The 22,623-nt window shown below is 46.3% G+C and overlaps 1 protein-coding gene across 2 annotated transcripts in view; it reads right to left on the bottom strand.

The window, feature by feature from the left end:
- The window catches only part of CBLL1 (Cbl proto-oncogene like 1), a 149,233-nt gene extending 132,388 nt beyond the window's left edge, over positions 1 to 16,845 (bottom strand). For both annotated transcript variants that reach the window (XM_086967197.1, XM_086967199.1), the window contains exon 1: positions 16,793 to 16,845. In XM_086967197.1, coding sequence (XP_086823323.1) covers positions 16,793 to 16,805 — 13 coding nt within the window. In that variant the 5' untranslated portion in view covers positions 16,806 to 16,845. The remainder of the gene's footprint in view (positions 1 to 16,792) is intronic.
- Between the last annotated feature and the right edge of the window lie 5,778 nt (positions 16,846 to 22,623).

The following is a 22,623-nucleotide window of genomic DNA, read 5'->3' as shown; positions in this document are numbered from 1 at the left end:
ACCTCAAATTATGCAAGTGGGTGCAAGTACACAACCCAGTACGGTACACACAAAGTGTTTGTATTTGGTGTTTTTGTGCCTGTTACAATCTCTAAACTCAGAATTAAATTGATGGCGTTCAGCAGACACTAGCTACCCCATCAAAAAGACTCCACTTGAGCTGCTACAGTAGAGTCTGGGCTCTTCGTTCAATTGTCCTCATACATATAAATAAGTTACTCAGCTTGGCTTGACACAACCTTGTGATCCTACTTCTTTTACCACTTTATGCCTACTCACTTTATGCTCTCAGTCTCAGCTTTCTTTACTAATTCTTCACGGCGGACACCCAAATCACTTTTTCATATTAAATCACATTTTCACAGTACCATTACAGTGACTCATTGCTGTAAAAAATTGGATAGCCTTCTGTTCACTTACATCTGCCTTGAAAATCTTTAAAACGTTGCCAGTCCTGCAGGTCTAGAAACATGATTTACTCAACCCCAAGAATAACGCACAGGACCCATGGACATTACGTAGAACTTTTTAAGGAACAAAAACGGGTGCTCAGTATATTTTTCATAATTATGCGATAGTACTCAAACTGCAGCTTTGCAATTATAAGAGGCATATGAAAGACAAACGACATCCTTCTTGATTAGCATTTTAATTACTTATTTCCATCTGTTAGTTTGGAAAACCTCGCAGAAGCATCTATTAATCCAAAGTCAGGCATGGTGGCCATTCGGAGTTATAGGTTTAACAAAGTGCTGCTCATAAAAGCGTGAGACAGTTAATAGTTTAAATTTTGTTAAAAAACGAAGCATGGCTTTATCATTTTTTTTTTTACTTGTCCAATTACTTGGGGAGCTACTGCTTTATACAACTCAGAAATAATCAACCCTGAATAGCGACCATCCCTTCCATAAATATGCTAGTCAGAATCGCCGACTTCATGTCAAGGACTGGAATGTAAAATAAAATACACGTTTAGGCATCCCCAATTCCTTTTTTAGTCACATCTGTGATCTTGGATTCTTAAAAAGGTGCATTAACCCATTGGGCAAGGAAATTGCCTCCAAATTCTGTTTACAGGGCCCTGCTAACAGATGAATATGCGTTCACCCGTTAAATTCAACTCTTTTGAAGCCATCTATTTTTCCACGTACGCCAAGCTCTTGCTATCAACCTGCCTCCATCATATTAACTCCCCAGAACGTACAAATTGATGCACGTTGTTTAAGTCGTAGTACTAACCCACCGTATCAAAAACACAGCTGAAGTGGCAGACCACATGCTAATATATAATCTAGAGATTTGTCCACACTTACTGTTGATCATCATCTCCTTGGGTATCAGCGGATTGGATTGCACTAGTGTAGCAGCCTTCTATACGTAGTCACCCTATGGCTAGGGGATTAACTTAACCACACTTCCCTCTTCCTCACCAATATTGTAGCATCATACAAGGGTCGGGCATTCGTACCAGAAACAAAGCCCAACATAACAATACTTTCCTTGTTGCTCAAGAATAGTCGCAGCTTGTCACTCCCTTCTGAAACAATATGCAGATATCCTGCACAAATGTTCTTACAGTACTCAACCACTCTCCTCTCCCTACAACCTCTACTCAATACGTGGTCAACCTTGTTTCTAAACCTTCCAACTGGCTGGCTCTCATCACTGGAATGCACTTCTACAATGTCATGGAAATATTCCAATTGCATTTATGACAGGAATAACAAGCATTTGCAATGCAATAAGTTTTGCATTAATTAAGTTTGAGCTATTGCACTGCTAAATATTGCAACACCAATTGCAACAAAAGTCTATAAATTGTAGGCCTAAAAAAGTATTTCTTTTTGTAGCAATGGTGGCATGCTGCGCTTTAGATGAATATGTTTAAAAGTAAAGTGCGCCATACTGCGATTGCTACAATAGTGAATTGTGGATGCGTTAAGAATTGATGTGTGCACCGATGGCTGGTGGTGTGTGTGCCTGTAGAAATTGTGCACTGATGGCTAGTGGTGTTTGTGCCCGGTGAAAGCGTGCACTGAAGGCTAGTGGTGTTTGTGCCCGGTGAAAGCGTGCACTGACGGCTAGTGGTGTTTGTGCCCGGTGAAAGCGTGCACGGACTGCTGGTGGTGTTTGTGCCCGGTGAAAGAATGCACGGACGGCTGGTGGTGTTTGTGCCCGGTGAAAGCGTGCACGGACGGTGTGGTTGTGTGTTTGTGTATGTGTGTGTGTTTGTGTATGTGTGTGTGTTTGTGTATGTGTGTGTGTTTGTGTATGTGTAGGTGTGGTTGCGTGGGTAGGTGTGGTTGCGTGGGTAGGTGTGGTTGCGTGGGTAGGTGTGGTTGCGTGGGTAGGTGTGGTTGCGTGGGTAGGTGTGGTTGCGTGGGTAGGTGTGGTTGCGTGGGTAGGTGTGGTTGCGTGGGTAGGTGTGGTTGCGTGGGTAGGTGTGGTTGCGTGGGTAGGTGTGGTTGCGTGGGTAGGTGTGGTTGCGTGGGTAGGTGTGGTTGCGTGGGTAGGTGTGGTTGCGTGGGTAGGTGTGGTTGCGTGGGTAGGTGTGGTTGCGTGGGTAGGTGTGGTTGCGTGGGTAGGTGTGGTTGCGTGGGTAGGTGTGGTTGCGTGGGTAGGTGTGGTTGCGTGGGTAGGTGTGGTTGCGTGGGTAGGTGTGGTTGCGTGGGTAGGTGTGGTTGCGTGGGTAGGTGTGGTTGCGTGGGTAGGTGTGGTTGCGTGGGTAGGTGTGGTTGCGTGGGTAGGTGTGGTTGCGTGGGTAGGTGTGGTTGCGTGGGTAGGGGTGGTTGCGTGGGTAGGGGTGGTTGCGTGGGTAGGGGTGGTTGCGTGGGTAGGGGTGGTTGCGTGGGTAGGTGTGGTTGCGTGGGTGGGGGTGGTTGCGTGTGGTGGGGGTGGTTGCGTGTGGTGGGGGTGGTTGCGTGTGGTGGGGGTGGTTGCGTGTGGTGGGGGTGGTTGCGTGTGGTGGGGGTGGTTGCGTGTGGTGGGGGTGGTTGCGTGTGGTGGGGGTGGTTGCGTGTGGTGGGGGTGGTTGCGTGTGGTGGGGGTGGTTGCGTGTGGTGGGGGTGGTTGCGTGTGGTGGGGGTGGTTGCGTGTGGTGGGGGTGGTTGCGTGTGGTGGGGGTGGTTGCGTGTGGTGGGGGTGGTTGCGTGTGGTGGGGGTGGTTGCGTGTGGTGGGGGTGGTTGCGTGTGGTGGGGGTGGTTGCGTGTGGTGGGGGTGGTTGCGTGTGGTGGGGGTGGTTGCGTGTGGTGGGGGTGGTTGCGTGTGGTGGGGGTGGTTGCGTGTGGTGGGGGTGGTTGCGTGTGGTGGGGTGGTTGCGTGTGGTGGGGGTGGTTGCGTGTGGTGGGGTGGTTGCGTGTGGTGGGGGTGGTTGCGTGTGGTGGGGGTGGTTGCGTGTGGTGGGGGGTTGGGTGTGTGGGGGGGGGTTGGGTGTGTGGGGGGGGTTGGGGGTGTGGGGGGGGGTTGGGTGTGTGGGGGGGGGTTGGGGGTGTGGGGGGGTTGGGGGTGTGGGGGGGTTAGGGATGTGGGGGGGGTTGGGGATGTGGGGGGGGTTGGGGATGTGGGGGGGGTTGGGGATGTGGGGGGGGTTGGGGATGTGGGGGGGGTTGGGGATGTGGGGGGGGTTGGGGATGTGGGGGGGGTTGGGTGTGTGGGGGGGGTTGGGTGTGTGGGGGGGGTTGGGTGTATGGGGGGTTGGGTGTGTGGGGGGGTTGGGTGTGTGGGGGGGTTGGGTGTGTGGTGCACTTTTGGTTGGAAAAGATGAAAACAACCCGCTCAGCCTTTGAGAGCCTTCTGCACAATTCCACTACTTATGTATGTGGTCTAATTAATCGTCATTGCAAAAATGTTGATGTCACCCCAAATCACTTTGCAAAGAAAATTTTGGAGTGAAGCATTGAAAGGTTCTAAATGAATTCGGGGTTGAACAGAAGCACAAGAATCAGCTAGTTGCTGTTTAAAAGAAACAAAGGAGAAAACAGGGAAAACTTTTTCTTATCTGAAAACTGGTCTGGGGATCAGCATCATAAAAACAGTTGTATACCTCACTGTGATACAAATAGTCAACATAGACTGCGAGAAACACAGAAATATTACGCTGAATCAAACCAGTCAAAGTTGAGATGAATTCCTGTGGTCCTCTATTTTCCACATAGGCCCGCCATTCAGTGCTCACTGAGGAGTCTGTCACATAAAACAGACTCCTGTTTATGAAAGCAAGAGCAAACATGTTTCAGTGGGTGGCTCCAATCTTGTTTGGGGACGACCCATCATCTACAACAGATTTTCCCTGAAAATGAAATGTGCTGTGAGGCCCGATTCGCTTTCTTCTCAACATCCAAGGACACGTGTGAGGATAATCAAGCAAGGCCCGAAGGCAGAGGACTTGCTCAAAGAGGAAAAGTTTCTAAAGTACCTCCTTGGAGGTCAAAATACCAGGGAAGTCAGGTCAACAAAGGACTCCAATAGAGGAAATGAAAAAAACACAGAACACAGACCACAATCAACTGAATATTCAAGAGGTTATTACACACGAAAAAAGTACTTGAAAAAGCAGGCCATCACAGACGAGCCAATCTCCGAAAATGGAAAAGGCACAAAACCTTAAAAGAGAATCCAGTATTACTATATTTTGCCATCAAACAGGGGTCAAAAATACCATTAGGAAGGGAAGTCCAAATAACACAGAATGATAAGAAAACAAAAGGCCCAGGGAAAGAAAGTGGCGCCCCACAAAGAGATTCAAAGGCAAGAACAGTCGAAAGCGGTATTACGGGATGATAAAAGTGCAAAGTCACAAAAATGTACTCAAAATTATTTTCTTTCCCAGCAACCAAATACGTCATTTGAATTGTGAATCACGAACCCCAACATTTTCAAATGTGTATATTTTTGTACTTGCCGGAAATAAATACCGAAAATGGCTAATAAACTCATGTAAACTAAGCAGAGATATATATTTGAACAACCTACGCGTTCCTAAGAGAAAGTAAAGAAATCTGAGCATGTAATTCCTCTGAATGCTTTCTGCTTCTTTATTTCTGTCATGTACCACACCGGCGGCACAAGGGAACAGCTAAATATTTTTTGATACACAAATGTATTATCCTTAAGCTGTCCTGGGCAGCACTGAATGCCAAGTGAACCAACAAATGCCCAGCTGAAGTGGTGCAGCTGTAAAGTCATTACTGAAATGTTTCTATTTGTTTGACGTGCAGTCGTGCTCATGTGCCAAACAATGTAATTGGTATTCTGTGAACATTCAGTGTCATAGGAGGGCTCAGAAGAACATGCCTTGGAATGATGTACTGAGTTCTGCAGATAATTGAATATTTCTTTCGCTCAGTTCGCATGCTGTTATCTTTATCCAGTGCTGAGAACCCCCAGTTTTCCAGCACAGAAGAGACTGGATTTATTTAAAGACTGTTTTATTGTTGGATACAGGCATGTTACACACAATCAACAGTGCTAAAGGAGGCTGCAAAGCAAGCGGTTTCAAAGCATAGCGTGAATTCTAACCAGCTGAGATAACACTGTTCATTTATTCCATTTTGTACATAGTCAAAGGCTGTGTGTTTTACGAGTGACGCCATTTTTTAAAGTGCATACTTGTGGAAGTAATGTTTGTGAAAAGGGCTGGATGCATTTAATTGACTGGGAGGAGAGGGGCGGAAGGGTAGTCAAAGGTGCACGTACGGTAACGCCACCACGTACAACGCCTGCAATGTTTACATGGGAATCAATCCATGCGAGACTCGGAACTCATTTTAATGATAGTCAAGTTGTTTACAGCGTGGCGCCTTGGAGGGAAGCATTGTTGACTGTGAGCCTGTGTTAAAGTGAAAGAGGGTGCCTGGCTGAAACCTAAAGTGTGGCGGGAGACACTGCAGGGGCAATTGTTGACTGTGCGCTTGTGCTGTTAATTTTAAAGGGCGAACTTTCGTAGGACTGCAGTTAGTTTAAAGAAAACAAGCCAGCCAAGCCACTAAAGTGCAACCAAGCCACGAAAGTGAAAGTTAAAGTGATCGGACGGAGGCAGAAGGGAAAGCAATTTAATGACCCGTGACGGAGGAGACAGATGGCAGCTGCACATGCACGCACACATGCACTCATGCTTCAGGCCAGCTAAGCTCTGTTAGGTAGCACTTTTTTTGCCCTTTACTAAAGATCGAGCAAGCAGCGCATGCGCTGCTCTAGGCTCGACCTAAATACGTGCTCCCTTGCCATGAAGTCGACGTGGCAAGTGTGAAACTTACTTTGACTTCTCCTCCCACACAATTATTCCCCCATATATAAATTGCACTGTAATTGCATTTATATAGCGCTTACTACCCCTGACGAGTCGTCGAAGTGCTTTTTCGGGGAGTAGCACGCTACTCCGGGACCAATAGAGGATTAGTGTTGAATTAGTATAGTGAAACATGCAAGTACATTTTAAGTTGTGGATAGGTTAGTCAGTTATTTGGATTTGGAATGATAGCAGAAGGATAGCGGAGGAAAAAAGGTTTGTATTTATATAGCGCTTGTTACCCCTGATGGGATGTTGAAGCAGGCTATTCAGGAAGCCCATAAAGGATTAGTGGTGAATTAATATGGTGAAATATGAAAGTAATTGCAGTGGTGGATATAACAGTTATTTGGAGCGAGAAGAATAGCGGAGGGATAAAAAGGAAAGAAAGGTTTGCATTCATATAGCACTTGTTACCCCTGATGAATGTTGAAGCTCTTTTCTGGCGAGTAGAACGCCAGTTCGAAACCCATAAAGGATTAGTGTTGAAAATTAGTATAGAAAAATATGAAGTCATTTGAGTAGTGGATATGTTATTCAGTTATTTGGGTAGAGAAGGGTAGGTGGCGGGATAGTGAAGGGTAAGAGGTTTGTATTTATATAGCTTGCTACCCATGATGGTGTTTTGAAGCACAAGTAGCACGCTACTCTGGAACCCATCAGGATTAGTGTTGAATTAGTATGGTGAAACATGAAAGTAATTATAGTGGTAGATATGTTAGTCAGTTATTTGGATTGAGAAGGGTTGGGGAGGGGTAGAAAAGAGGGAAGAGTTTAGAAAGGTTTGGTTTGGGGGGACTGGTATAGTAAAAGAGGTGTCAGATGATGCAAGGAGGGGTAGAGTAGGAGAGTCTAGAAAGGGTTATTTTGAGGATCATAGTAGTGGGATGGGGTTGGGATAAATGAGAGATTGAATGTAGAGGATATATTGATAGATGTCTAGGATGAGAGATATGGTAGTGCATTGGAAAGAGTAGTAGAAAGAAGTTTGAGATGAGTCAGAAGGTTGGGCTAGAAGATATATTGAGCGAAGTATAGGCTGAGAAATAGGGAAGTGCATTGGAAATGCTAAATTAGATGAAAGTGATAAATATATAGATCCATAGTTACATTGAAAGTATATAGATTCATAAAGGAGGTAGGTATATTGGGCAGCATTTCTGGCCCTGGTAGTCTCGAACATGCTCAAACAGGCAACTGCCCTTGTCCTCTCCGCCCTTAACAGGCCCAAACAGGCAACTGCCCTTGTCCTCGACGCCCTTAGCTGAGACGCCCTAACCCTGACCTTTTATAGCCCTAGTAATCAGGTGACCCCGTCAGCCAATGTGAACCCTAGCCCTAACACTCTCCAATCACAACACTAGCACTAAAAATCTAGAACCAATAGGAGACCAGGACCTTACAGCCAATCTTAGCCCTAGTCCAAGCACCCACTCAGTTAAAAAAAACCCTGATCTCTACGTCCAATAGAGGGCCTAGCCCTACCAGTAGTCCCAACCCAAGTCCAAGCAACCAATGGCACAGGAAGCCCTAGTCCCTACTTCCAATAAAAAGCCTAACCCTAGTCCTAGTCCCAACCCTACATTGATTGAGTCACAGACCCAGAAACCAATCAGAACACTCAAATACCCAACCAATGAGCACCAATGAGGACACTAACCCCAACAGCGACTTTGAGGTTGTAACTCTGGGGTACAAGGTCCTGGTTTCCTTGTGCAGCTATTATGGAAACAGTGTTGCTACAGTGATGGGGTCTAGTTGAAGAGCGAAGTTTCCATAAAGAGAGTGAATTTTGGTATAATGTTTGAATCATTCCGAGAACTTATTGTTACACAGGTCTGGTGAGGGGATGATGTTGCTGAAGGTGGCAGGATAAGCGGTGTAATATTAGATGATGGCGAAGATTTCCTTGCTGATGTTAGAGCCAGATTCAATGCAGTCTGCAAGAGATGTGTACTTGGTACCACCAGCAGATTTGGAGCAACATCTTAGATTTGATTTCAAGGTGTTTTTTATTTGTGATGGCTTGACTTGTTCTCCATTTGCACTCCAGTTGCATTTCAACAGCCTGACTTCCTATGTGTACCAGATAGCCTATAATCAGGCTTTTGCTGTTGGGATGCACTTGAGGGTAGTCAGGGTGTCTGCGCATGCAATATATTAAGCTATTGACGTTCATGGTGGCTTTTGGCAAGTTGCTGGTGTTCTCATCTCAAATCAGGTCCAATAGGATTCGGGCAGTGTGGGTGGGTTTGGTAACGTGTTGGGTGAGGCTAAGGTTTCAGAGGTTTTCTAGATTAGCGTAGCTGCAGTCTTCTATGTGAAAGTTATGGCCACTGAGGAAAATGCCGGTGCTGGCACTAATGATGGGTATGAATAACTCTGTGACAAAGCAGACCTGGGGTCCTGGTCATCTGTATACAAGGGTCCCGCCCGGGGAGAAGTTGGCTTTGATGCATCTTGAAATCAATGTGATCTACGAACATCTTTTTATGTGTCCGTGTAGGTGGGGCTGCTGATGGTATCTTGGAATATGAAGGTGACTAACTCCAGGCTTGTGCTGATGGTCTTGCCTGGCAATCTTGCAGCCAGTAGGGATGGCTGTAGAGATGTGCAGTGCAAAGGTTGGGTTTAGTCATATTCCATGAGGCAGCGCAGGTCCGGGCCGTGGTCGTGCAGTAGGTCTCATATCTCTGTGCAGTGTTGGTGCGCGAGAGGGCATTGAGCATGCATGTGAATGTGGAGTTTGATCTGTGTGATCATGAACAGGTAGCTGATTTGTGCGAGTATGAGCAAGTGGGGTGCTGTTGGTGCATGAGAACTGGCAGTAGGGACATCTAAAAGCTCCTTCCATGTAGTATGGTGCGCTGTGGCAGCAGAGCGGCAAGCAGTGCCTAGGGTTAAAGGAATGGAGAAGCTTGGCAGGGTAGTGGAGGGTAGGGGGGAGAACCAGGGTTCCTGTACCTGGGCACGTTCAGGCAATGACGGGCGCAGGTGGTCCTGCCTTTGGTATACTACTGGCACACTTGCTGCATGACCATGCTGCATCCGTAATTATATAGGTCCTGGGAGGAATGCAAGATGCCTCAGCAAAACAAAATAAACTAAAAGAGTATGCACGGGGGCAGGTAAGCACTGCATATGTTGAAGACTAGGGCACTTGCGGTCAAATGCAAGTAAAGTAACCCCCTCCTGGGCCACAAAACAGCCTTTTGAAGCCGACAAGAGGAATGACTGGAAATGTCCTTATGGGTTAAAGCTAATGTAGACTAAGAAAGAAGCAATGACAATGTGAAGAACAGGTTTAAATGAATGATGTGCAACTAAAATGCATCTGAATCTAAAAAACAAAATCTGGCAATGAGAGAACTATTCCCTCCAGAAATTCATTAAAAAAAGATTCTCGCATGAATAAAGGTTTGTTCAAAATAGAACAGTATATTCACGCCAAATGGAAGATAACTAATAATATTCTTGAAACATCAGACTAGAGTTGCTTCTGTTTTGTTATGTGGATCTTGTAAGATAGGTTGACGGTCAGGTCTGCTGACAAAGGTACTGTTGCAATCAAAAAAGTAGAGGTCTCGAGAACGAGAATATTGCTGCAGTGATCAAATGTCTTCTGGCTTAGTCGAAATCCCACCATTTACTGATACTATCAATGTAATTATATTCAAAACTTTATTTGGCAGCATTGTGGCAGCCAGAAAATTTATTCACGAACAGAAAATGATAAAAACATTATACATCATAGCATTTTAAATTAAGATTTAACCAACATGTAAAATGGCTCAGCTAAGATAGAATATCTCATACAATATCAAACTGCAACAACATATCTCATCAGTTCAAACAAGTTTGTGACCGCATGGCAGCCAGTTACAATTGTAACAATTTCCTGCAAGCCCAACTAATGATCAAACAAGCATTTACAATGCAACGGTCTCTCCTTTGCAAGAGTTAGAGCTATTGGCATTGTAAATGACAACATTTTTATTTATGTGTTGGTTTTGACAACAGATGAATAAATGGCATTGTCATTTACAATGCCAATAGCTTAATCTCTCGCAAATGCGAGACCTAGTAGTAGAGTGAGTAATAGTGAGTAGTAGAGTGCGTAGTAGGAGGAATAGAGTGAGTACTAGAGAGTGATTGAGCCAACTTGGTGATGCAGTAAATAGTTTTATTTATTTAATTACTGTCCTTGCTCCTGTCTGTCGTATGTCCGAGTCCACTACCACCTCACCCTCCCACTGCCCCACAGCATTCCCTCGGCGAGCCGCCACTGTAAGGGGTATTTTAAATTTCTGGCTATTCCCTTTCTTGAACAGGACACTGGAAGAAGAGGACTGACTGAAAGACCCTGTATCTCTATATGTGTACTCATTTTTCTTTTTTACAAATTTCTTGAAAAACATAAGGCTGATGAGACAAAAAGCTGAAAACACGCCTCTACTAGGAGCACTACCCCTAATCAAACAGTCTACCCTTAACCTTCACTTAATAAAAGTATCTTTCTAGAGTGCATGGTGCATGTTCAACCCTCCGTTTCTCTCCTGCTAAATTTGTGCTCTACAAATACCAACACATACACAAAAATAATGAGACTTACCTCTTGTCCGTGGCCGCCAAGGACCATGCAGTCAAGTCCTGGGCTTTCTTATCACCTAGGGTGACCTTAATTTTAAAGCGAAAAACCTGGACATTTCACAAAAAAGAAGAAGGACTACAATTCTGCTTCAACCCAGAGCACAGATTGACAGCGCTCCTCAGCAGAGAAGGCGGTAAGGCCATAAATAAAATGCAATTTTAAAGCCACTAGCATGCCTGTTAATTAAATTGCTTTCTTATAACAGCTGATAACTATCCTTGCTTTGGAAAACATAAAAAAGGCACTTCCCACCATTTCCAGTCGATCCTCTCTGAAAACCGGTACAAGAGCTACATTTCTCGAAATCTGCTGAAACAGCTGGTGAAAACTCGGGCGGTCCCGACGTATCCTGGACGCCTGGTCTCGCTAAAAACCAGCCCTTGCCCTTACGTTTGAACTCACCTGGATAAGTCAGCTTGTTTGTGTGGCTTCTGAAGAATTGTTTGGCGTGCGACTCAGCCTTTGCTTCCTTGCGAAGGTGAGTGTGGCTCACTGGTTAGAGGCGGCAGACCCGAGAGCAGAGGACGGCCCGGGACCAGGGTTCGATTCCCGGCGCGGCAGGTTTCTGGACCAGGGTCAGCGGACTCGATAATTCTCTCGCCTCGGTGCCCACTCTGATCAGCGATCACACTCGGCAACTCTGGGCATTAGCTTGCCTCATCTTCACTAACGGCCCCACCAGACCGCCGGGGATGCCTGGTCTCACCCTGGAGATACCCATTAAGGGACCATCTCTCAGGGAAGCCAGGAAGGGTTTCGCAGCGGTCGAAGCGCCTTGGGACCCTACGGGTAAGTAGTGCGCTATATAAATGCCTATACATACCTACATAAAAGGAGTGACATCAAGGTGGATATCAGGCATAACCTGGATGGCAGTCCCAGTGGGAGGAAGGTCAGTGGACACAGATTGTCAGTGGTGGCTGTGCTTGTAACAGCCGCACAGCCAAGTGACTTAGCCTGACAGAGGGCCTCAAATGCAGACTTTTTTTCCTACCGGAAGTGAACTGGAAATCACCACTTTAACCGCATCGCTGCGGCGGCTTTTCCCGCTGTGTGCGGCAATTTTCAAAAAGCTGCGTTACATGACGAGCTCAGCTCGTCATCAGCATACGAGCGCCGTAGCTGATGACAAGCTGAGCTCGTCATCAGCAGCGGAGAGGTTAATAAACATTGTTCGACGCATAATAACAGGCGCAGATATTAGCTCCCCCTATCAGTAGCAGCTGCTGTGAACAGGAAACACTGGCACCACAAAGCCCAACGGTAACACTTTGCGCTGAATATTAATTCTATGAAATGGCTGAGAGAGGTGGCCTCAAAACAAAATAGTCATTGTCACGGGTCACATTTTGGTAGCTAGTAAGTAGCTCGGTCGGATCAGCACCTGCTGCGGAGATCTTTGTTTGACCTACACTTTGGGGGTTTGAATACCAACAAGACCAACACAGCAATTATTTATCCTATGGTCCAGGCCAAGACGTGGATAAGAGTAACCCCAGTGTTGGACTGCCCACGATGGGCACAGGGAAAAGGCTGGAGCCGAGGGGGCTTCTTTCTGGACTGGATAAGCCGAGATACGCCGAGACTATGCCCCTCCCCCCACCCCTTAGAAGCCTGTGGGGGAGACTCATTGCAAGCCACGGCTGAGATTTGGTGCTTTGGAGGAATATTGCTTCCGGGTCTGAAATATTGGAATATTGGCAGAAAGTCTCTTCCGAATTGTCAATGCAACACATTTCTCTCTAGACAATATATTTAAAAAAGAAAATGAAAAGTTATGTTAAATAAACTTTATGTCCCTTTTGCAAAAAATATCTCTGGGTGGATTACCCCCAAGTCACTACGCGGAGGGGTTGGATCACAGGGTACAATATGACGGTGGGATAAAAACCTTTTCTCTACCTGGTCCAGTCCTGAGCAACGCAGATTATTTACAGACTCTCTGTGAACTGGGCTATGTGTAATGGTACCATTGTCCATTTTTATGCAGGCTAAATCTTCCACTCAGGCGCCTGTCTCGCTGTAAGCCCCGTCCTTTTCGGATTGAGGGGCGTGTTTTTCGAGGAGAGTAAGAAACGAAAAAAACACGCCCCTCAATCCGAAAAGGACGGGGCTTACAGCGAGACAATGATGTCACAGAGACCTGTTCTCCAATGGCTGGCCGCCGTTTAGGAGGCCAGCCAATGGAGAAGAGGAGAAATGGGGCAGGGTTTACCCTCGCTACTCTGAGACATGAAGTCTCGCTGCGAGACTGCGCAAGCGCAGCCTACGCAGGCCGAGACCTAAAAAAAGAACGACAAAAGAAAAACAAGACTGCGGAATTATGAAGCATATTTTATATTGCATACAAGCAAGGCAAATTTTGGACATGGTTTAAAAACTTACACATGAGAAATTAATACTTCGGAGAGCAAAGACACTGTCGACGGAACTTTATATAACATGTAAACTACCTTTCAGGCAACAAACTCCAAGGTTATTGAACCCTATATGACAAACCACAATGAAGCTCCCAAGAGCAGAGAAAGGATTACATACAAATATTTCCACAGGAAGGATCACAAAAGGCCTAAAAACGGTAAATTGAGAACATTTTACAGTTTGCACCCCAATTTCATTTTTGTTCCACCATACAATGGGGATGATGCTTTTGGAAATTACTAGTGGAAGGTATCAGTTCCACTGCATGAATCTAAAACTTCCTGAAAAATAAGAATTGTTTTACATTCCAACCTACTCCTAAAACAAGGCATCATTGACGAAACAAAGCCCAGTTCCACTTGTGTGATGCTTTAACAGACTGAATTGAACAAAGTGAGTCTCATGCCCATCCAAAGAGGAAACCTTTTACTGTGATGAGACTTGAAAATCAAAGTGCAGCAAAACCCATGCCAAGTTCCTATGCCCTAAACTATTTTCAACAGAACACCTCCAATTGAACACCAAGTAGATATTAAGTATAGCATAACTATTTACAAGCCCAAAGAAAGGTAGACATTTCCAAGCACGAAGAACCATTTCTTACTCAAGCAGACAATTCAACCACTGTTCCTTTAAGGTGTCCGACCTTGGGTGGTTAAATATTTATTCTTAGGCAAATGGTAGTCAAAATTCTGGTATGGCTATGTGCAGGGTTGCGGTGGAGTGTGTTCAGGCCTGCAAGCACAGTGAGCGAAATAGGTTTATTAATGCAATGAGGATGATCAATCAGCACTTTCTGTGAGGAATCATTCAACGTGGTGGAGCAAACAGATGCAGGACCAAGTAACAAGTCTTGTCATCAAAGGGTGGAGGGTCATGGTACACTTTTGGAGGAGGTGGACTATGTATGGTGGTGGAAGGGGAGAGCATATGGGAGGGTCTTCTATCATCTGGAGAGGGAACCAGTCCATCAAGATGGCTACATTTGAAAGCCAATGATACAAGTTAAATCAGACCACCTTTACCAGCCAAAGATACTAGAATACATCTGCTGTCAGGCGGAGATGTGTTTTGGGCCATTATAGGAAAAACATGTTTCGCAACAAGCTAGTATCTTTGACAGATAGTTGTATCGGGGAGGGGGTAAGAGGGCAGCCCCCGCTTCTCACGGGACAAATGCTCCAACGTAATTATTCCATACAATTCAGCGAGTTAATGACTGGTAAACTGCCAATGAAAAACCTCTGAGTATCAAATCAAATCAGGGACATTTGTACAGTGCACATATCACTCGAAAGCCTCATGACGCATTGGTATTTAAACACTTGCCTTGGGCTTACATAGGAGACACCAACAAGCTGCGTAACACGAGATAAGCATAAGTATCAAGATCAAGGCAGCCGAACTCCTGGATAGAGATCTGTATATAACATACGGGTTACCGATTTGAATGTCATCAGGGAAAATTCATATTTTTATTACTTCAGAGAAAAAGATTAGCGCCACTGAGATAGGAAAACATGACACCTGTTACCTGCAACACTACTGAACTTAAAAAACACAGTGATTGATAAATGGTCTCCTCTGAACCTGTACAAAGAGAATATTCTTTGTGAATTTTGTCTCCAAGATAAGCAATTCCTGTACAAGTACTGCGCCTGGAATTTGCACTCATCAGCTCAGTCTATTTAGAAAACATAGTTAGGGCCTACAGCCTTCTTCCTGCATCAGATGGCACTAATAGGACCATTGAAGCAGAAAACCTTTGGCACACATACGAAGGATAATACTCTCAATGGAAACCTCTGGACTGTTGTATCACAATTGGACGATACAATAGAATATATCCGCTCCTGGTCTCCCGGTCAACTTTAACTATTAAAAAAAAAAAAAAACCATACAATTCCTGGGTTGTTATTTTAGTGATGCCTCATCACTGTTGGAGCCTAAAACTGTACAAATCCATTCCAGAAATTGTACTTTATAAACAGACTCAAAAGTATACATCCGTCTCTGGATCACAGCACAACACTTTATATTAATGCTTTGACTGGGGATTCTCCCTAAACTCTTATAATAAGCATTGGTAAAGTCTGCGAATTGTGAACAGACCATGTGATCTCAGACAGTGGGGTGCAAAATTTAAAGCAAGTGCTCTATATATGTGCTGTGCTGAAGCGAGCAAACATTATATCCGTCCGTTATGTATTAAATGTAACATACCAAACAGTGGTAAACGGCTCAATTTAATGTTTCCCGCAAATGAGTTTGCGTGTTACAATCTTTTAAAATATGTTGAATGATGCAAGGTAATCCTTTTAAAATGTCCTTTCAACTTTATATTGTTAACCTCAGAAGAGGGCTAAATCTATACAATTAAACTGCCCCCCCCTCCTCCCAAAAAAAGCAGAACTACCGCCACCACAACCCCTACCCAAAATCAACACCGCACAAACTATCCATCCTAAATCCAATATGAAAGAAACATCTCTATAGCAATTTACTGCTGCTTCTGAGTAAAATGTGTACATTAACAACATCGATTTAATCGATGCACACCTGAAATCGGTGTTTCATTAACAAGACGGAAATTATGCCTTAACATTACAACTGAACTGTATTAACAGTATTTAAATACAATTTCTTTTGGTAACTGATTGTTTTGATGCATAGTTGCGTCACAAAAAAATACCACAAGCTGCCTACGGAGGACAACTAAACAAGCACTGTACAATAAAATAGTATAGTCATGGGACAGAGGGTATTCCGCCAATGAGGTTGTTGCAGAGGCTACACCTGCTTGTGGGTGATATATCAAGTAGGGGGTGGAGGGCCTGTTAGTATCAGTGGGAGGGTCTCTTCGTGAGAGGATGAAGTGGCGATCAGACGGTAGAGGAGGGTCCGTGTGTCGATATGGGAGAAGTGCCTATTACCGCATTACGTTAAGGAGATTCTCAGTATGGTGGAGCAGATGATTTATCGTTAATGTGGAGTGGGGCTGTTATGAAGTTGGAGCTGACATTTTGGGCAGACAGTAATCCAGTATGGGCAGGCGAAAGAGGTTCCACTGGTAAAGGCGAGCAGGAGGAACAGGCAGTAAAAGGAATCGGGGAGGGCGAAAGGGCTGCAGTACGGAGGTCAGAAGGTCTGTTAGTGAGAGCGGAGGATCTGTCAGTGAGGAACGAAGGTGTTGTTTGTATTTCCAAAGAGTAAACGCCCCCCAAAACAGGACACTCCAGGGAGGTTAGAAGTCAATGCAAGCTCCAAGATTCGGCCGCGCACCCGCCCCCTGTGCGAATCGCCAAGAACGGTCTATCTGGGGGCACATCAGCCCCCCCCGTCAGACACCCTATAATGACAGTTACAGGGACGTCGGTACTACGATACTGATGAAGGCCCTGCCCGTTAGTGACCAGTGCCAGACCCCACTCACCACTGTGGTCCATGATTCGAAGCACTGCACCCTGGGAGCGGAACTTGCATAGTTTAGACTATAGGAAGTGACGTCATTGCGCAGCCGCCAAACGCCCTTGCGGTGGAGGCAACGATAGAAAGAGAAGAGAGACTGCGGAAGTGTCTCTAATAAACTTAGAGATGCGCCAGAAAGGATAGAACTCCGGCTAGTTTAATACCTAAAAGAAATGCGTATTCGCATTTAGGGTTACCGGCGCATACCTGCCAATAGACCCGATTCCGGTGGGAGATTCCCGATTTTGGAAACAAAAAAAATTGATTTCGTTCGCATGAGGGATAGTAACGATATAGTGTGTAACTGTACAGAAGTAACAGAATTTGCCAAAAGAATGGGCACCCGGGCTCTTTTATTGGCAGGTTCACCTGACCATGAGGCTTGTGGTGGATAGGTGCGAGGTGGGTATTAAGTTCCAGCCCTCAAAGGAGCGGCTGGTGAACTGGCACATGGCTAAACACTAGAACTGTCCAGCAGGAAACTACACTGCCTGAAATTGCATCTGCTTTAATGCGAATCAATGGGAAAATACTGTCTCCCGTTTGGTACCCACTTTCATGTTTTAAGATGCTGGCCTATATGCCCACGGACAGCGGTCGAAGTGCATTAAAACAAGCATTGGTAATGCATTGGTTTTGTCTATGTGAAGTATAATAAATTGTTTTTGTCAATCACCGCCTGGGACAAAGGACGGTGCTCCCTTACGAGAGTGGAGCTGAAACCTAACAAGCACACGCAAGCAAAACCTAAATACAACGCATGCAAAGTGTAAAGCTTTGTGACACTGGTTGGAGATGAAACTATAAGTGCTCTCAAGTTTAAAAAGTGGGGGTGAATATCTCAGCCACTGATCAGGCGCCCGCTTCATAAGCGAAATTAGAGAAGAGGTAAACTATCATAAGTTATAAATATCTACATATACGGCCAGTATACTGGATTAAGAAACCGCCATACCTCACCCAAATGTCTCTTAATCAAATCGTCACGCTCAAGTGCACCCTCGTTAGTATAGATCGGAAGACAAAGTAACAGTTAAATAGGTATATTATTTAAGGCGCAGGACTTGCCGTGCGTGGACAATGATGGAAGCTGAAGACATGCTAATGAAGTACAAAGAGAGTGTCCGAAAGCAGGAAAAAACAGTGTAGCAAAGTATGTGATAGTTACAAACCCCCTAAAAGCGCATAAAATAAACATCTTTAATATTGGTAACCTCTAATTGTTCCAAATCAGTCATCCTTCCTCTGACCAGTGGCCTAATACCTCACGCGCTGGAATATCCCCTGGAATGGTGCGAAGACACTGTCAAGTATTTGGGAATATGGATACATAAAGATCATCAACTGGTAGTACAATATAATTACGGCAAGGCAATCTCTGAATTCTGAAACCTGTCTTGAAGACAGGTTTCAGAATGGATACGACTCCCGTTGTCCCTAGCTGACAGAATAGCTTTGATAAAAACTATAGTGCTGCCTAAATTTTTATATTTATTCACTAATAGCCCCATTCACCTAACACAATCTTTCTTTACTACATTAAACTCATTATTAATCATACTGGCTTGGGCGGGAAAGCAACCCAGACTTAGATGGGAGATATAAACTCTTCCATGTGACCAGCGAGGATTTGCAGCTACATTTTTATGTGCACAGGCGCATTATGCCTATTACTGGCATCATGCCCCGGACCGTATCCCACATGTAGCTGTGGAAAGTGATGCAGTGCATCCTGTCCCTCCTAGGGCCATGATTCCCAATAACAGCTCAATCTTTGCGTCTGGGGATATAGACCCAGTACAATGCACAGTGCATGAGTGGAAGACCTACAGAGGACACCCACACCGCGTGCAAAACCGGGTTACATCTAAAATCTATGTTCTGTCTACCGACCCACATCACACTGGTAGAAATTCTGATATAAGAACGAAATTGAAAATATGGAGGAAAGCAGCAATTTAAAAAACATGAGTAAAGAAGATACTAAGGCCCTTAAACAGTTACAGAACAAGGACACTATCGTGATCAAACAGGCAGACAAGGGTGTAGGGGTGGTTATATAGGACAAATCAGACTACCAAAAGGAATGCAGATGCCTTTTGGATGACAAAACTAACTATGCCCTCTTAAGAACCAATCCAACCCAGGAGCTGCAAAACAGAATCAGAGCCCTGGTAGATTGTGATGAGATGAATGGCCATATCTCAAAACAGGAGGCAGATTATTTGGTAACGGGGACGTAAGAATCCCCTATTTCTGTACCATACCGAAAACACATAAAACCAGAACTCTTCCCCTGGACCGCCCCATCGTTTCGGGTATCTGTTCTCTATTGGAACCTTTGTCACGTTTTAGTGATTTCTTTATAAAACCTCTAGTACAGAACTCACAGACTTATCTAAAAGATACCAAGAGTTTTCTGAACCTCTTGATCCTTCGTGGAACTGCTTTGCTGCCCAAACTGCTGTCCAGTTATCCGTGTGAGCAGGGATCTCGCTCTCTGCACCCCAGTGAACGGCTGCACCCGCCCGCCAGTCTCCCGCTGCCCGGCCGCTCCAATTACCAGCAAGAGCGGGGGCGCCAGGAGGAGACCGGCGAGGGGCTTGACTACAAGACCCACAAGCCCTTGCGAGGTCCAGCGGCATCGCCGAGCGCCAGGCGGCGCTTTAAAACAGCATCAAAGCCATAGAGAGGGCGATCCTTCGTGGAACTGCTTTGCTGCCCAAACTGCTGTCCAGTTATCCGTGTGAGCAGGGATCTCGCTCTCTGCACCCCAGTGAACGGCTGCACCCGCCCGCCAGTCTCCCGCTGCCCGGCCGCTCCAATTACCAGCAAGAGCGGGGGCGCCAGGAGGAGACCGGCGAGGGGCTTGACTACAAGACCCACAAGCCCTTGCGAGGTCCAGCGGCATCGCCGAGCGCCAGGCGGCGCTTTAAAACAGCATCAAAGCCATAGAGAGGGCGATCCTTCGTGGAACTGCTTTGCTGCCCAAACTGCTGTCCAGTTATCCGTGTGAGCAGGGATCTCGCTCTCTGCACCCCAGTGAACGGCTGCACCCGCCCGCCAGTCTCCCGCTGCCCGGCCGCTCCAATTACCAGCAAGAGCGGGGGCGCCAGGAGGAGACCGGCGAGGGGCTTGACTACAAGACCCACAACCCCTTGCGAGGTCCAGCGGCATCGCCGAGCGCCAGGCGGCGCTTTAAAACAGCATCAAAGCCATAGAGAGGGCGATCCTTCGTGGAACTGCTTTGCTGCCCAAACTGCTGTCCAGTTATCCGTGTGAGCAGGGATCTCGCTCTCTGCACCCCAGTGAACGGCTGCACCCGCCCGCCAGTCTCCCGCTGCCCGGCCGCTCCAATTACCAGCAAGAGCGGGGGCGCCAGGAGGAGACCGGCGAGGGGCTTGACTACAAGACCCACAAGCCCTTGCGAGGTCCAGCGGCATTGCCGAGCGCCAGGCGGCGCTTTAAAACAGCATCAAAGCCATAGAGAGGGCGATCCTTCGTGGAACTGCTTTGCTGCCCAAACTGCTGTCCAGTTATCCGTGTGAGCAGGGATCTCGCTCTCTGCACCCCAGTGAACGGCTGCACCCGCCCGCCAGTCTCCCGCTGCCCGGCCGCTCCAATTACCAGCAAGAGCGGGGGCGCCAGGAGGAGACCGGCGAGGGGCTTGACTACAAGACCCACAAGCCCTTGCGAGGTCCAGCGGCATCGCCGAGCGCCAGGCGGCGCTTTAAAACAGCATCAAAGCCATAGAGAGGGCGATCCTTCGTGGAACTGCTTTGCTGCCCAAACTGCTGTCCAGTTATCCGTGTGAGCAGGGATCTCGCTCTCTGCACCCCAGTGAACGGCTGCACCCGCCCGCCAGTCTCCCGCTGCCCGGCCGCTCCAATTACCAGCAAGAGCGGGGGCGCCAGGAGGAGACCGGCGAGGGGCTTGACTACAAGACCCACAAGCCCTTGCGAGGTCCAGCGGCATCGCCGAGCGCCAGGCGGCGCTTTAAAACAGCATCAAAGCCATAGAGAGGGTGATCCTTCGTGGAACTGCTTTGCTGCCCAAACTGCTGTCCAGTTATCCGTGTGAGCAGGGATCTCGCTCTCTGCACCCCAGTGAACGGCTGCACCCGCCCGCCAGTCTCCCGCTGCCCGGCCGCTCCAATTACCAGCAAGAGCGGGGGCGCCAGGAGGAGACCGGCGAGGGGCTTGACTACAAGACCCACAAGCCCTTGCGAGGTCCAGCGGCATCGCCGAGCGCCAGGCGGCGCTTTAAAACAACATCAAATCCGTCTCGCGGGACGCGAGCGGGACGCCTGGGCGAAGCCTGGGCCAAGGGTGGGCCCGTCCTAGCCCGTCACAGACCGGAGGAGACCGGACCGGGCGCAACCCCCTAACATCCAAGCTAAGGTAATTACTTGTGCAACAGCTATAAATATACCAACCGAGTGCATAATCATTAAAGCACGAAACATAACGCACTGGAAAGACAGGTATTCTATCCCACTTGGTCAATAAACACACTATGTCAACAAGAGGTTCAAGAAGTAAAACCTTAAAGAAAAATATGGAGACCACAGTTGGCCCTATTGATCAGTTTCTCCACAAAGTAAATGAAACCATTGACCAAACAGTACAGATGATTGATCGCCGTGTCTCCTACGAACTCGATCAAGCACGACGTTCATCAATGGGTCTCCTGGCACAGGCCCAAACTCCAAATGCTGCTTTTCAGAACAAGTCTACCTCCGAGACGAATGCTGAAACACACGCCCTACCAAATACAGTTGATCTCTCAGTAGCTTCGCAACTGTCGAACTCACAATCCTCTCAGGATCTCGAACAGACCCCCGACATTTTTGCTACAACACAACTAACACAAACTGAATCAACACAAACGGAGCTAACACAATTTGACACCAGAGGTATTAGGGAAGGAGCCATTCCTAAAACTCTGACCCTACCTAGAAAACGCCTTACGAGTCCAACCCGTACAACTCTCACAATCCCTGATTCAGATTTATCTTCAATGGCCTTAAACCTACAGAATACTCTTAACACAGCTCATTCAAATAATATTAGGTCTGACGTACTTATAATCGAAGATCATCCGAATAGACATAATTCAAAACAATCTCGACAAGATAAGATGGTTCAAAACTCTACAAAAATCACAAGTAACTTAAAGGTAGAATCCCTTTTATTAAAAGAAATATTGGAAATTGTAAAACATCAGCTTCATCCGATTCAAAAAAGTCTTGAAATAATAGAAAAACAAATGGCTATACTGATTGCTACCGTAAACACAACTACCAACCTAAAGAAAAAAGACCTATCAACCTTATCAGACCTCACCACTAATCATGGTAAAATTAACGTTACCAACAACCAGAAACAGGGAGTGAACAATCTTACTACCGCAAAGTCGACCAATAATATAATCGTAACCACAAGTGAACGAAAAGGAATATTAAACAAGTCAACTGTCCCCTCGAAGCCTAAACCTAATCAGGATAAAGCAAAACCTACTACAGACCCACAAAATCAACCATCATCAAACCAGATTCCGGAAAAAACATTACCAACAACTACCCTCACTAACCCACCTGTATTAAATACTCCCCGACAAGATCCACCGCAGAGAACAAATACTAAATCAGAGCGAATAAATAAAAGACGGCCCAAGGTAGTTAATCTCCCGCCGGAAGCAGCACCCTTCGTTGCTATATTAACTGGAGTCCCAGACACTGATGAACCCACCTGGTCCCTACTAAATAAAGCACGCTATTGGCTAAATGTCAACAGG

Source organism: Lissotriton vulgaris, chromosome 1_1, assembly GCF_964263255.1.
Source record: "Lissotriton vulgaris chromosome 1_1, aLisVul1.2, whole genome shotgun sequence".
Lineage (NCBI taxonomy): Eukaryota > Metazoa > Chordata > Amphibia > Caudata > Salamandridae > Lissotriton > Lissotriton vulgaris.
The sequence above is the reverse complement of the archived record's forward strand: the minus strand, read 5'-3'. Positions and strand labels throughout refer to the sequence as shown.